The sequence below is a fragment of the Eulemur rufifrons genome, chromosome 3 (genome assembly GCF_041146395.1).
Source record: "Eulemur rufifrons isolate Redbay chromosome 3, OSU_ERuf_1, whole genome shotgun sequence".
Classification (NCBI taxonomy): domain Eukaryota; kingdom Metazoa; phylum Chordata; class Mammalia; order Primates; family Lemuridae; genus Eulemur; species Eulemur rufifrons.
The window spans coordinates 64,566,910-64,582,117 of record NC_090985.1 but is presented as its reverse complement, the minus strand read 5'-3'; the positions used below and the strand labels follow the sequence as shown (position 1 = coordinate 64,582,117).

The following is a 15,208-nucleotide window of genomic DNA, read 5'->3' as shown; positions in this document are numbered from 1 at the left end:
AGGAGAGGCAGGAGGGTATCAGGAGGTTGGCACAGATTCCACAGTCCAGTGAATGTACTAAATCAGAGAAAGGATTAAGGGATTAGGGGTTGAGTAAATCAACTCTCTCTTCTATTTATCTTAACTCTTAACTTCCTTCTCATATTTAGCAGGGAAGAGAATGAGAAACTATTGTAAAACATAAAGCCCAAAATCATTAACACAGAATGTATTATATTCCAGAGTCTAAATATCATTTTCCAGTGAGTAGATTAGAAAAGAAATGAGCATACATGGATCATTATCTGCCTCAGGCTTAAAAGTAGAGAAGAAAGCCTGGGAAAACAGGATATTCACCTAACAAAGACGGAAAGAAGAAAAGAGGAAAGGAGGAAAGCAAGGAGGAAAAAAAGGAGACCAAGTCAGTGAGAAAGGGCAACAGCTAAACCGCCATGCCCACAGCTATCTCTAGGAATCTCCCTAAATTGACACTGGCTCCAAAAGTCTCTCTCAACCCCATCCCCACACTAGTTACAGCTTTTGAAAAGTTATGAGGAGCATATAAATAACACTAGGATAATGGCCAGTTAGGAAAATTCGAATTCCTTTCTGCCCCAACAAGATATAAATGCATTCATAGATAAAATTCATTAATTATCACAAAGCCTAAGAACTTCCATCAAAGGGTTAAGTGCTTAAGGCACTTTGTTGATTTACACTGGTATCACAAGGATGGCAGTTATTATCCTGTAGTCCAACAGATGGGGCTGGCTCCCTGAATCTGTTCATTCAACCAAAAAATGAATAAAATGTAATTTGGAAAAACATAGTCTTAATGATGCCTTTCACAAGGCCAAATAAACATCTGCGAACCATCTTAATTGTTTTTTTTTTTTTTTTAGTTACCTGAAAAATAATGCTCCCTTACAGATACAAAAAGAACCATAATCATTATTTTAACTCAATTCAACAATGGAGAGATGTGCTTGGTTTTCCTGCAAGTACATACCTTGATAATTTGAATCTAATTGATTTTAAGTTACTCCAGACTATAATGAATTAAGAATTCACTCATTTCAAGTTCAACTCTCCAACTTTAGTGCTATTGACACGTTGTATAGAAAATTTTTTTTTTTTTTTTTTTTTGAGACAGAGTCTCGCTTTGTTGCCCGGGCCAGAGTGAGTGCCGTGGCGTCAGTCTAGCTCACAGCAACCTCAAACTCCTGGGCTTAAGCGATCCTACTGCCTCAGCCTCCCGAGTAGCTGGGACTACAGGCATGCGCCACCATGCCCGGCTAATTTTTTGTATATATATATTTTAGTTGTCCATATAATTTCTTTCTATTTTTAGTAGAGACGGGGTCTCGCTCTTGCTCAGGCTGGTCTCGAACTCCTGACCTCGAGCGATCCACCCGCCTCGGCCTCCCAGAGTGCTAGGATTACAGGCGGGAGCCACCGCGCCTGGCCAGAAAAATTTTTAAAAATCAAATCCTAAAACACAATCTTGGTACTTAAAGAAGAGATCATATTCGACCAACAGATTTACACTTAACAGTCTTAAATACACACCTATTATAAAGTACAATATTTTAATTACATGGTTATCAATCCAAGTACTAAAGATAAATTATGACAAAAAATCTGAATTGCCAACAATCTAATGGTATTATACAAAAACTTTTCAAATATATTCATTCTTGAATAATCACTTAAAGAATACCGTAATATGATTGGCCAAGTATAAACCTAGTCAATAAAAAGCTCAGTCTTACCTGTATGAGGTGGATCTAACGTTGCCAAAGCAGACGCTTCAAAACTGTATTTTCCAGTGTAGTTATCCCTGTGATTAATTTCTCTAGTACTTTCTTCAGTAGGCAGAAGATTTAAACTGCATATTCTTGGATCATTTTGTGACTCAAGAAAGGTGTTTTTATTTTCAGCACCCTAAAAGAACCAAATACACATTTTAAGCAAAAATTAAATCTAATTCCCCATATTTTTATATAATAGAGTCCAAACTAAAATATGAGCTACCAATTTCTATATATCTAAATCAACTAGATATTTAAAAATAAGGCCGGCTCGGTGGCTCATGCCTGTAATCCTAGCACTCTGGGAGGCCGAGGTGGGCGGATCGTTTGAGCTCAGGAGTTCGAGACCAGCCTGAGCAAGAGTGAGACCCCATCTCTACTAAAAATAGAAAGAAATTATATGGACAGCTAAAAATATATATAGAAAAAATTAGCCGGGCATGGTGGTGCATGCCTGTAGTCCCAGCTACTCAGGAGGCTGAGACAGGAGGATCCCTTGAGCTCAGGAGTTTGAAGTTGCTGTGAGCTAGACTGACGCCATGGCACTCACTCTAGCCTGGGCAACAGAGTGAGACTCTGTCTCAAAAAAAAATAAAATAAAATAAAATAAATTAAAATCTAATTTTTATTGTTTGATTTTTAGAACTATTTGAAATTGTTATCAAAGCTGAAAAACATGACAGAATGAAAATTATGCTTATAATTACAGTGTATTTTAAACATTTCAGAAGAGTTTTTAAACAAATCATAACATGCCATTCTCACAGCCAAATATTTTTTTTCTTGCTAAATATCTCAGTACTAAAAGCAACACTTAAAAACTGTTCATTTTTTACAGGTGATAATGGTATTATCACTAAGTTGGATTTTTTAAAAAGAGCCCTTATATTTTAAAAATTTACAAATGAAGATATTCCTAGAATTTGCATCAAAATAAGTGAGGAGGGACTGGGGAAGAGGTTGGAGAGGTAAGATGAAACAAGATCCCTGAAGTCAAGTAATACAGACAAGGGAGTTTGTTATGTGCTATTTTCACTAATTCTGAGTTTGCGTATGAGTTTTCTGTTGCTGCTATATCAAATTAACACAAACTTAGTGGCATAAAACAATGCATATTTATCATTTTATAGTTCTGTAAGTTAGACCTCTCACTTGGGTCTTTCTGGGCTAAAATCAAGGTTATCAACATGGCTGCATTCCTTTCTGGACACTGTAGAGGAGAATACATTTCCTTATCTTTTCAAACTTCTTGAAGCCATTCCTTTGACTTTTAGCCCTCTTCCTTGTTTTCAAAGCCAGCTATGTTGCATCATATCTCTTTCTCTGACCCTCTTCTGTTTCTCTCTTCCACTTCTAAGGACCCTTGTGATAATGTTGGACCTACCCAGATAACTATGATAACCTCCCCATCTCAAGGTCCTTAACATTAATCACTTCAGCAAAGTCCCTTCTGCCACATAAGGTAACTTACTAACAGATTCCAAGGATTAGGATAGGAACATTTTGGGAGGGCTAGTTTCTGCCTACCAGAATATATGTTGGAAATTTTTTAAAATAAGAACTCACAATAACAAAGTTGTCATATTACCATAAGTATTTATCATAATAAATTTTATGGTTAGTAATCAGACAAAAAAAGAACCTGATTAAGATTTTATAGTAAGTCAACTTATGAAGGTCACAAATTTCATTATGCAACATTTTGATATAATTTCAAATTCATAAACATTACAAAAATAGTACTCCTGCATCCCTTTACCCAGATTAACCTGCAGATACTAAACTCCTTTGCCTCTAAATACTTCAAAGCGTGACTCCAAAAACTGGTTTCCATAATCACAGTAAAATTATCAAACCAAGAATTTAACATTGGTATAATACTATTATCTAATCCATAGTCCATATTCAAATTTGATCACTTATCCCAATAATGTTTTTTGTAGTTTTTTCTCCAAGCCAGGATCCAATCTCAGATCACACATTACATTTATCAGCATATTCCTTTAGTCTTCTTTATTCTCCACCTTCATTCATCTTTTGTGGCTTTGAAATTTCAAGAGTACAGACCAGTTATTTTGTAGAATGTCTCTCAATTTGGATTTGTCTAATATTTCCTTATGATTAGTTTCAGATTGTGCATTTTGGGTAGGAATACCACAGTTCATCATATCAGGAGACATATAATATCAGTTTGTCCCATTACTAAAGATATTAACTTTGATGACTTGACTAAGGTTGTGTCTGCCAGGTCTTCTGGCAAAGTTAGTGTTTTTCCCTTTATAATTTTTTAAAGGATGTTGTAAGGAAATACTTGAGTCTATTCAAATATCCCATTTCCTCATCAAACATTCATGCACTAGTTTGGGCATCCACTGATATTCTATAATACCATCTTTACTTCTATTTTTATGATTTGGCATTCCATTGTTAGAAAGAGCTTACTCTTCTCCCTACTTATTTATTTGTTCATTTATTTACATATATTAGTATGGATTCAGACTCCTGTATTATTCAATGGGTTATAATCCATTAGTATATTTATTTTGATGTTCAGTTTGTCCCATATTTTGTATTTATCAGACAAAATCAAGTAAAAACCACTGAAGTCACCAAAGCAAAATATTCTTACCATGGGTTAATTCAATCTAAGATAAGAAATAATTTAAGAACAAAAATTAGGAATGGAATAAAGTAAAAAGAAGGTTAAGTTGACTGCTAAGCCTAATACTTCTAGGCTTCTCAAATGTTACTTTGCTTAAAATTGCTGTATAACTTCAAAAATGCCAACTTCATTAGTTTTTGTTGTTGTTGTTGTTGTTTTTGAGACAGAGTCTCACTCTGTTGCCCGGGCTAGAGTGCCGTGGCGTCAGCCTAGCTCACAGCAACCTCAAACTCCTGGGCTCAAGCAATCCTTCTGCCTCAGCCTCCCAAGTAGCTGGGACTACAGCCATGCGCCACCATGCCTGGCTAATTTTTTCTATATATATTTTTAGCTGTCCATATAATTTCTTTCTATTTTTAGTAGAGACGGGTCTCGCTCTTGCTCAGGCTGGTCTCAAACTCCTGAGCTCAAATGATCCGCCCACCTCGGCCTCCCAGAATGCTAGGATTACAGGCGTGAGCCACCACGCCCGGCCCCAACTTGATTAATTTGAAAAAGTAAAATAACTCGTTTCTTGATACAGTTAAAAGAAAAAATAGTAAAGCAGTGTTTTAACCTGAAATTAGTCCTTAGAAACTACATCAAAAATAAACCTCAAGACAAGGGTGCCAAGACAATTCGATAAGGAAAAAATAGTCTTTTCTACAAATAATCCTGGAACAACTGAACATTCACATGCAAAATAATGAAACTGGACCAATACCTCACATTATACATAAAAATTAACTCAAAATGGATCATATACTGAAATGTAAGAAAACTACAAAACTCTTAAAAGAAAACATAGTAGTAAATATTCATGATCTTCTTATATAGGACACCAAAACCATAAGCACCACCAACAAAACAATAGGTAAACGACTTCATCAAAATGAAAAACTTTTGTACTACAAATGAGACCATCAAGGGAAGAACAACCAACAGAATGAGAAGATGCATGTAAATCACACATCTGGTAAGACATCTGTATATAGAATATATAAAAAACTCTTACAACTCAATAATAGAAAGCAAATAACTCAATTTAAAAAAGGATAAAGGGGCCAGACACCGTGGCTCATGACTATAATCCTAGCACTTTGGGAGGCCATGGTGGGAGGATCACTTGAGGTCAGGAGTTCAATACCAGCCTGAGCAAGAGCCTTGAGACTCCGTCTCTACAAAAAAATAGTAAAATCAGCCAGTAATGGTAGCAAGCGCCTCTAGTCCCAGCTACTTGGGAGGCTGAGGCAGGAAGACCGTTTGAGCCCAGGAGTTTGAGGTTGTAGTGAGCTATGATGAAACCACTGCACTCTATTCAGGGCGACAGAGTGAGACTCTGTCTCAAAAAAAAAAAAAAAAAAAAGGATAAAGGATTTAAATAAACAGTTCTGCACAGAGATACACAAATGGACAACAAAAACGTGCAAAGAGGCCGGGCGCGGTGGCTCACGCCTGTAATCCTAGCACTCTGGGAGGCCGAGGCGGGTGGATCGCTCGAGGTCAGGAGTTCAAGACCAGCCTGAGCAAGAGTGAGACCCCGTCTCTACTAAAAATAGAAAGAAATTATATGGACAACTAAAATACATATATACAAAAAATTAGCCGGGCATGGTGGCGCATGCCTGTAGTCCCAGCTACTAGGGAGGCTGAGACAGGAGGATCGCTTGAGCCCAGGAGTTTGAGGTTGCTGTGAGCTAGGCTGACGCCACGGCACTCATTCTAGCCCGGGCAACAGAGTGAGACTCTGTCTCAAAAAAAAAAAAAAAAAAAAAAAAATGTGCAAAGATGCTCACCATTAGCTATCAGGGAAATGCATATATCAAAACCACAATGAGATACTAGTTGACTCACTAGTATGGCTATAATCTAAAAGACAACAAATGTTGACAAATTTGTGGAGAAACTGAAATCTTCATAACACTGATAGTGGGAATGAAAATGGTACAGCCATCTTGAAAAGAAATCTGGCAGTTCATTAAGAGGTTAAACCAGGGGTGGGGAACCTTTTCATTCTGGAAGACCACATTAATTAGCTGTAATCAGATAAGGCTACATTCAAGAAACTTCAATTAGATATAATTAAAATTATACATTATTTTGTAAAAATCTAACTATTATGTACCTAATAATTTCCAAAAATAAAAACTGTTAATTTTAAAGTTAACTAACCCTTTAGTGACTTTATGTCTGGTTTTGGTTGGAAAGCATTTGAATATTTGGTTGTAGCAACGAGGTCCACAGTTTCAGTTGATCCTCTAGGTGGGTATCAGTCATTTGTGACCTTAAGGGCATCTTGATTTGGATTAGGTAGGAGAATGTAGATTCACAGCAATAAGTGGTTGAAAAGCAAGAAAGCATTTTTCAGGCATGTTGCCAAAGGCATGGGCATTCTACTGCATTTTTCCATATTTCAACGGATCTTTTTTATTTTTTTTTTTTTTTTTTGAGACAGAGTCTCACTCTGTTGCCCAGGCTAGAGTGAGTGCCGTGGCATCAGCCTAGCTCACAGCAACCTCAAACTCCTGAGCTCAAGGGATCCTCCTGTCTCAGCCTCCCGAGTAGCTGGGACTACAGGCATGCGCCACCATGCCCGGCTAATTTTTTCTATATATATTTTTAGCTGTCCATATAATTTCTTTCTATTTTTAGTAGAGATGGGGTCTCGCTCTTGCTCAGGCTGGTCTCGAACTCCTGAGCTCAAACGATCCGCCCACCTCGGCCTCCCAGAGTGCTAGGATTACAGGCGTGAGCCACCGCGCCCGGCCTTCAACGGATCTTTTTTAGCATCAAACAAAGACTTTAAAATGTCATCTACTGAGAGCTCAAACAATTCCATCTGTAGTTCTGTAGGTGCCTTGGTGATATCAACTCGGTGAGGCTCAAATGGTAATTTGAGTGTGAGGTCATAATTCTCAAAGTCAGTGAACCTTTTGTTGTATTCTCCAATTAATAGGTCTATAACAGCTGTGTATTCTTCAAATGATTCCCATATATCATCCTGCTTATCAATGACCTTTGCTAACTGGGGAAAATGTTCATCTGAAATTTCCTTTTGAAGAAGTGTCCTGAAAAAGGATAGCTTTTTTCAATGCTTGGATTTTTGGCCACATATAATATATAGACAGTTTTACCTTGCAAAGAAATATTCACGTTTTGATTTCACATGATATCACACAGAAATGCTGCATTCCTATAGAAATCTTCTTTTAATATTTCACACTGCTGATTCTGTTCATAAAATTTAACTATCTGTTCTCACAGAGATAAAATTTTGGCTAACACCTGTCCCTACAATAGCCAATGCTCTTTAGAACTATACAGCAAATCCACACTGAATACTTCATAGTTCAACTTTAGCATGTTATAAAACTAATGAAGCCATGTCGCATTTGCACTAATATAGTTAACAATACTTATACCTTGTTGCAAAGTGTCACTTAAAACAGTAGATTTAGCAGAGATTTTGCTGACCCAAGATAAAAGAAATGAGAGCATCAGGATTTATTAATCCTTTTTAATCTATGCAAAAAAAAACGCTTCATGTTTTCCTGTCACAGAAGGTACCTTTTGTACATACACTCACTAAATTTACCAAATTCAGCCCAATGTCACATGTATCTTGAAAGTTGTTGAAGATATCTATTCCTGGCGTTCTGTTCACAATAGTGCCAAAGCAAGGAACTCTTTGTAGCAAAGAAAATATTGTTATGACCCGAATGAAATATAAAACCTACACCGAGTCAGTAGTATCAGTTGATTCATGCAAAGCAATTGAATAATATATACTTTCTTTTTGAAGTATGCATGAATTTTCTCTGTTAAGTTGAAAGCTAATTCATGCTGTCAATCAGTTATGGTTTTTCTTGAAAGAGGCAGTTGTTTGTGCTTTGAAACGTTATCGGGGTCTACGAAGCATCCTACAACTTCAACAACGCATTCTTTCACAATTTCTACATCACTGAATGGCTTCCCTTTTTTCCCAAGTATATAAGCTACTTTATAAGTTGCTTCAGTAGAATTATTTCCAGGTCTTATTACTGCCTGAAAGAACTGTCTTTGCTTTTGCTTTTCATCTTTTAATTTCTGCAATACAACCTTTTGCACCTCTCCCTCTAATTTAAAATATTTGTGGTCCTTACAAAAGTGTTATAATTCTGATGAGCACTGAATTTCTTTAATGTTGATATTACAGTATCACAAAGCAAGCAAATCGTCTTATCTTTAGCAGAAACAAGATGATATAGCAATTTCCAATCCTCATTAAAAAATGTTTTCTTCCTTCATATATATATATAATTTACCATTTTTAAGTGTACAGATCAGTGGTAATAAATATATTTATATTTTATTCCCCTTCCACCTCTTCTCTGACCCCCAGTGTTCATTTTTATAGATAAAATTTAAATAAATGTTTGAAATAGTGATACAAATCATTATTTACATGTTTTCTCTTTAAATCATCTTATCTAAAGAAGTTTTCACTTATTTATGCAGTAACTTTAAAAAGAACACTGATTGGAATGATTTTCATAAGAATCTCCACCCCTTCTCTTAAATTTTATTTATTTATTTACTTATTTACTGTTACCAAAAGTTTATTTTATAGACCCAACTGCATGTCATTCCTTTTATTTATTTATTTTTTTTTTGAGACAGAGTCTTCGCTCTGCCCGGGCTAGAGTGCCGTGGTGTCAGCCTAGCTCACAGCAACCTCAAACTCCTGGGCTCAAGCAATCCTCCTGCCTCAGCCTCCCGAGTAGCTGGGACTACAGGCATGTGCCACCATGCCTGGCTAATTTTTTGTATATATTTTTAGTTGGCCAGCTAATTTCTTCCTATTTTTAGTAGAGACGGGGTCTCGCTCTTGCTCAGGCTGGTCTCGAACTCCTGAGCTCAAACGATCCACCCACCTCGGCCTCCCAGAGTGCTAGGATTACAGGCGTGAGCCACCACGCCTGGCCCATGTTATTCCTTTTTTAAAAAAATCATGTAATCTTTATTTCTAAGGTCTTTGGAAGACACTGTGAGATACTGAAAATTCTTGTAGGCAGTAAGTATTATTAACTCTTTAAATGGCATTTTAAAAAATATATGTTTCTCTACATTATAAGTCCTTTTTTTTTTTTTTTTTTTTTTTTTTTTTTTACCTCAAATAATTTTAGGTCCGGATTCGGTTTTATAATCTCTTCATTCAGACGTGGATTACTTCTTCCTGGTGGTATAAATTTTGGTTTCTTGAAGGAATTACCTTGCAACTGACTTGGTGCTGCAGATCGTCTCATATTCAGCAGTAGTGACCTGAAAAATACCCAGAACAGAAATCATCAATAAGTATGATTAGAATCACCCCCAAATATAAAAATAGCTCGTCACTACAACAACTACGTATTTAAAAAGATAAGAGGGGGCCAGGCGCGGTGGCTCATGCCTGTAATCCTAGCACTCTGGGAGGCTGAAGCGGGAGAATCGCTCGAGGTCAGGAGTCCGAGACCAGCCTGAGCAAGAGCGAAACCCCGTCTCCACTAAAAAATATAAAGAAATTATCTGGACAACTAAAAATATATATAGAAAAAATTAGCTGGGCATGGTGGCGCATGCCTGTAGTCTCAGCTACTCAGGAGGCTGAGGCAGAAGGATTGCTTAAGCCCAGAAGATTGAGGTTGCTGTGAGCTAGGCTGATGCCACGGCACTCTAGCCCAGGCAACAGAGTGAGACTCTGTCTCAAAAAAAAAAAAGAAAAACAGAGAAAAAAAGGAAAAAAAAGAAAAATTATAGTATGTACACCTTAAGAGACTGGAAAGCAAAGGGCATGAAGGAATTTTTCTGAGTTGATAGAAATAAACTACATTAGACTGTAATGTGGTTACAGGAGTGTATCTACATCTGCACATCAAAACTCATCAAAATGTACATACCTAACTGTACACTGAAAATTATACCATTACAAAGTAGATATATATTATACATTACTAACATACAATCTTTTAAAAAGACTGGAAAAACACATGCCACATTAATTATTTCTAGGTGTTAGAATAACTGGTAATTTTTATTTTCTTCTGAGCTTTCTATATATTTCAAATTTTCTACAATTAAAATGTTACTTTTATAATGGGGAAAGTGTCAGCCGGGAGCAGTGGCTCACGCCTGTAATCCTAGCACTCTGGGAGGCCAAGGCGGGTGGATCATTTGAGATCAGGAGTTCGAGACCAGCCTGAGCAAGAGTGAGACCCCGTCTTTACTAAAAATAGAAAGAAATTAGCTGGACAACTAAAAATATATAGAAAAAATTAGCCGGGCATGGTGGCGCATGCCTGTAGTCCCAGCTACTTGGGAGGCTAAGGCAGAAGGATTGCTTGAGCTCAGGAGTTTAAGGTTGCTGTGATCGAGGCTGATAGCACAGCACTCTAGCTCAGGCAACTGAGCAAGACTCTGTCTCAAAAAAAAATAATAATAATAATAGGGAAAGTGTCATCAATTAGATTTTTTTAATCATCATCTTTCATAAAATCTAAAATGCCATCAATTATAAAATGTACCATTATTTTATGTATCCAAGAAAAAAAGTACAGCCAATTAAGCCATGATATTGATGGTTAGACATTTCCCAATATCAGCAATCTTAAACTTGTGAAATACATAAATAACAAGCCCTTACATAAGTTGAAGGATTAGTAGAAGTCACCCGGTTTCTTATTCAAGGACAAAATAGATCTCTATTAGGATTATCTTTAACCTCAGAGCAAACTATGAAACAGATGGTTTGTGACCACTTTAGAAACAGTATTGACCAATACCAGAAATCAATACATATTCTGTCCCAACAAGTCATGCCAAACAGCTTCATTAAACTCATTTCCTTTTATAATGGGTAAGCAGAATATTACATGTCACTAAATATGTAATTGACACAAGTTTGGTTCTTTTTGTTTTGTTTTTGAGACAGAGTCTTGCTCTGTTGCCTGAGCTACAGTGCCATGGTATCAGCCTAGCTCACAGCAACCTCAAACTCCTAGGCTCAAGCGATCCTCCTGCCTCAGCCTCCCAAGCAGCTGGGACTACAGGAGTGCACCACCACACCCAGCTAATTTTTTCTATTTTCAGTTGCCTAGCTAATTTCTTTCTATTTTTTAGTAGAGACGGAGTCTTGCTCTTGCTGAGGCTGGTCTCGAACTCCTGACCTCAAGCAATCCTCCAATCTCAGCCTCCCAGAGTGCTGGAATTACAGGCGTGAGCCACCACGCCTGGCCACAAGTTTGAAGTTGACACAAATTAACTAAAACAAGATAAGGTGAATGTTAGACCCTGCATTTAGATTCAGTTTCTTAATGGTCAAATGAAATAGAACAACGGGAAGTTCAGATCAAAAAAGTAAGGCTTTTTTAGGCTGGGCTGTGGCTCATGCCTGTAATCCCAGCACTTTGAGAGCTCCATCCAGGTGGAAAGATCACTTGAAGCCAGGAGTTCAAGATCAGCCTGAGCAACATACCAAGACCCCATCTCTACAAAAAATATGAAACTTATTTAACCTGTAGTCCCAGCTACTGAGAAGGCTGAGGCAGGAGGATCACTTGAGCCCAAAAGTTTGAGGTTGCAGCAAGCTATGACACCTCTGCACTCCAGCCTGGGTAACACAGCAAGACCCTGCCTCAAAAAAAAACAGAAAACTTAAGGCTTTTAGTTGACTATTGCTCAATTAAAATAAGATAATGATGAGCCTTCTTAAACTAATAAATTCAAATAGCATTAATAAAAATGTCTATATCACAAAATGTAATAGGTTCTTTTCTCTACATTAGCCAGACTCCCCTGTAAAGCTGTGAAAATTCTGACATCTTTTTAAGAGAACACTAGAAAAATACAGTAGCTAGAAATACCAACAGTAGAAACAAAGGAAACCAGAGTACAGTTCCAATTCTGCTACTTAAGGGATGATTAACTTTGGGCAAACTATTTAAACTCTGTGGACACCAATTTCCTCATCTGTAAAATAAAGAATAGACTAGATGTTAAAATTTCTTTCAACACTAAATTTTACGAATCACCACCCCAAACCCTAAAATCATTTAATACATGATTTCTAAGTTTTTGACCCTATTTATTTTGCAAACTAATTTTTAAAAAAGTGAATTTGAGGGGCCGGGCACTGTGGCTCACGCCTGTAATCCTGGCATTCTGGGAGGATGAGGCGGGCAAATTGTTTGAGCTCAGGAGTTCGAGACCAGCCTGAGCAAGAGCAAGACCCCGTCTCTACTAAAAATAGAAAGAAATTATATGGACAGCTAAAAAAATAGAGAGAGAGAAAAATTAGCCGGGCATGGTGGCGCATGCCTGTAGTCCCAGCTACTCGGGAGACTGAAGCAGAAGGATTGCTTGAGCCCAGGAGTTTGAGGTTGCTGTAAGCTAGGGTGATGCCACAGCACTTTAGCTTGGGCAACAGAGCAAGACTCTGTCTCAAAATAAATAAATAAATAAATAATAAAAATAAATAAAAAAGTGAATTTGAGAACTCACTGTGAAGCGGCACAGAGCAGTAGTTAAGAAAACAAGACTCCAAAGCCAGCCAGCCTGCCTTGGCTAGAATTCTAACTCTGGTATTACATATGTCCTTGGGCATCCATCAAGCCACCTAATTTATTGACTCATTTCAAAGTATACAGCAGAAATCAGTACATTTCCCCCTAAATACCTCAGCACCCTCACTGATTTTTTTTTTTTTTTTTTTTTTTTGTTGAGACAGCGTCTCACTTTGTTGCCAAGGCTAGAGTGAGTGCCGTGGCGTCAGCTTAGCTCACAGCAACCTCAGACTCCTCGGCTTAAGCGATCCTACTGCCTCAGCCTCCCGAGTAGCTGGGACTACAGGCATGCGCCACTATGCCCGGCTAATTTTTTCTATATAGATTTTTAGTTGTCCATATAATGTCTTTCTATTTTTAGTAGAGACGGGGTCTCGCTCAGGCTGGTCTCGAACTCCTGACCTTGAGCAATCCACCCGCCTCGGCCTCCCAGAGTGCTAGGATTACAGGCGTGAGCCACCGCGCCCGGCCCTGATTTTTAAATTAGTGCTGTTTGGGCCCTTTTCCCAGGCTCTAGGAATAAAGCCTTTTGACAGCTGTGCTGTGATGCTACAACTTCCATGATGGGTATATAACACCTATCTGCTTCAGTCCTAAGTAAAATGGCCAGACCAGGCTGACAACTGCAACACATCAGATAGCCTGAAGACTTGGCAATACAGCATAGTAATTAAAAACACAGCTTTGAAGGCAAATGCCTAATATAAATTTACACTAACACTTCCCAGCAAGGGATCTTGCACAAAGAGTTTACTTAATCTCTGTGTCTCAGTTTCCTCATCTATAAAAGGGGAGGGGGGAGCGGTACCATAATCATACTTACAAGACTATTGGGAGGATTAAGGGAAATACTTAAAGCACTTAGAACAAAGCTAGACAAGGAGCATTCAATGTTATCTATAATGTTACTATTCTATAATTATTATTATTGATTCGGTGTTTAATGTATAAGGTCCCATGAGAGTAAAGATGATAAAAGGCCCTGTGAGGGCGATAGAGAAGGATATAGTTCAACCCACACAATCATAAACAGAATCTATGGGTTGGCTGGGCTTTGTGCAACCATCAAACCTCTAGGATGCCACAATCTAAACAAAACTCTACTAAGAAAGAACCCCCTGCTGTTTCTGCTTTTCGACTTCTAACTACATTAGGTAGTAATTACTTCACTTCATGCCTTTAGTTGCTCCTTTGATTTTGTGACCCCAAAACACAGATAGTCCCTGACTTAAGATGTCTTGACGTACCATTTTTCGACTTAACCATGGTACAGAAGAAAGCCATACGCATTCAGTAGAAACTGTACTTCAAGTACCCACACAGCCATTCTTTTTCACTTTCACTACAGTACTCAATAAATTACAGGAGATGTTCAACGCTTTATTATAAAATAGGCTTTGTTTAATGATTTTGCCCAACTGTGGGCTAATGTTAGTGTTCTGAGCACGTTTAAGGTAGGCTAAACTAAGCCATGATGTTAGATAGGTTAGGTGTTTTAAATGTATTTTGACAAGATATTTTCAACTTAGGACGGGTTGACGGGGAAGTAACCTCCCTCATAAATCAAGGAGCACCTGTACCAGCCTAGAAAATCTTCCATAAGTAATTAATTAAAAGGTTAATGGGGGGAAACCACTGACCAGAGAAGCGGTAAAAGTCCCTATAGGAGCCCCTAGTTCTTTCGCACTGACACCCTCCAATGGCGCTAGCAAAGCCTTCACCTCCTGGCCTAGGGGGAAGTAGTTTCACAGTGCAGGAAAGGGAAAGAAACCCAAACGCCAAGGAGCCTGCACGCACCGATCACAAAACGGGCGCTCAGGCACCACTACCCGGAGCCGCCTCTCGGGGGCCTCCCCACGCAAACACACACCCCACCACCCACACCGCCCGCCTTCTGCTCCAGGCCACCCCGTGGCCAGCAGCAGGGAGTCCCTCGCGCTTCATAGCTCCAGCCCCGCAGGCAGCCGTGGTCGCTCCTACCGCCTTCCTTCCCTCCTCCCTCGGAGGCCTGTTCCGGCACCCACTCCCCGCTCTGACCCGCACGAGCCTACAAGCTGTCCTCCCGAGCGTTCCGCTCCGTGGACACACTGGCGAAAATCTGACAGAAACCGCTGGCCCAGACAAGAACCGTGAGTAGACAGACCTCCCTTCACCGCCGCAAAAGCTCAAGGCTCCCGCCTCCGCGCAGCCAATCGCGG

The 15,208-nt window shown here is 38.7% G+C and overlaps 1 protein-coding gene across 2 annotated transcripts in view; it reads right to left on the bottom strand.

Annotated features, from left to right (window-relative positions):
* RAD54B (RAD54 homolog B) overlaps positions 1-15,208 on the bottom strand; it is a 94,682-nt gene extending 79,474 nt beyond the window's left edge. Inside the window, exons 1-3 of one of the 2 annotated variants that reach the window (XM_069466210.1) lie at positions 15,099-15,208; positions 9,582-9,732; positions 1,752-1,923 (exon numbers count right to left, since the gene is read on the bottom strand). In XM_069466210.1, coding sequence (XP_069322311.1) covers positions 1,752-1,923; positions 9,582-9,716 — 307 coding nt within the window. In that variant the 5' untranslated portion in view covers positions 9,717-9,732; positions 15,099-15,208. Of the gene's footprint in view, positions 1-1,751; positions 1,924-9,581; positions 9,733-15,098 lie in introns of those variants that run through there. The other variant, XM_069466211.1, reaches the window with a different exon arrangement.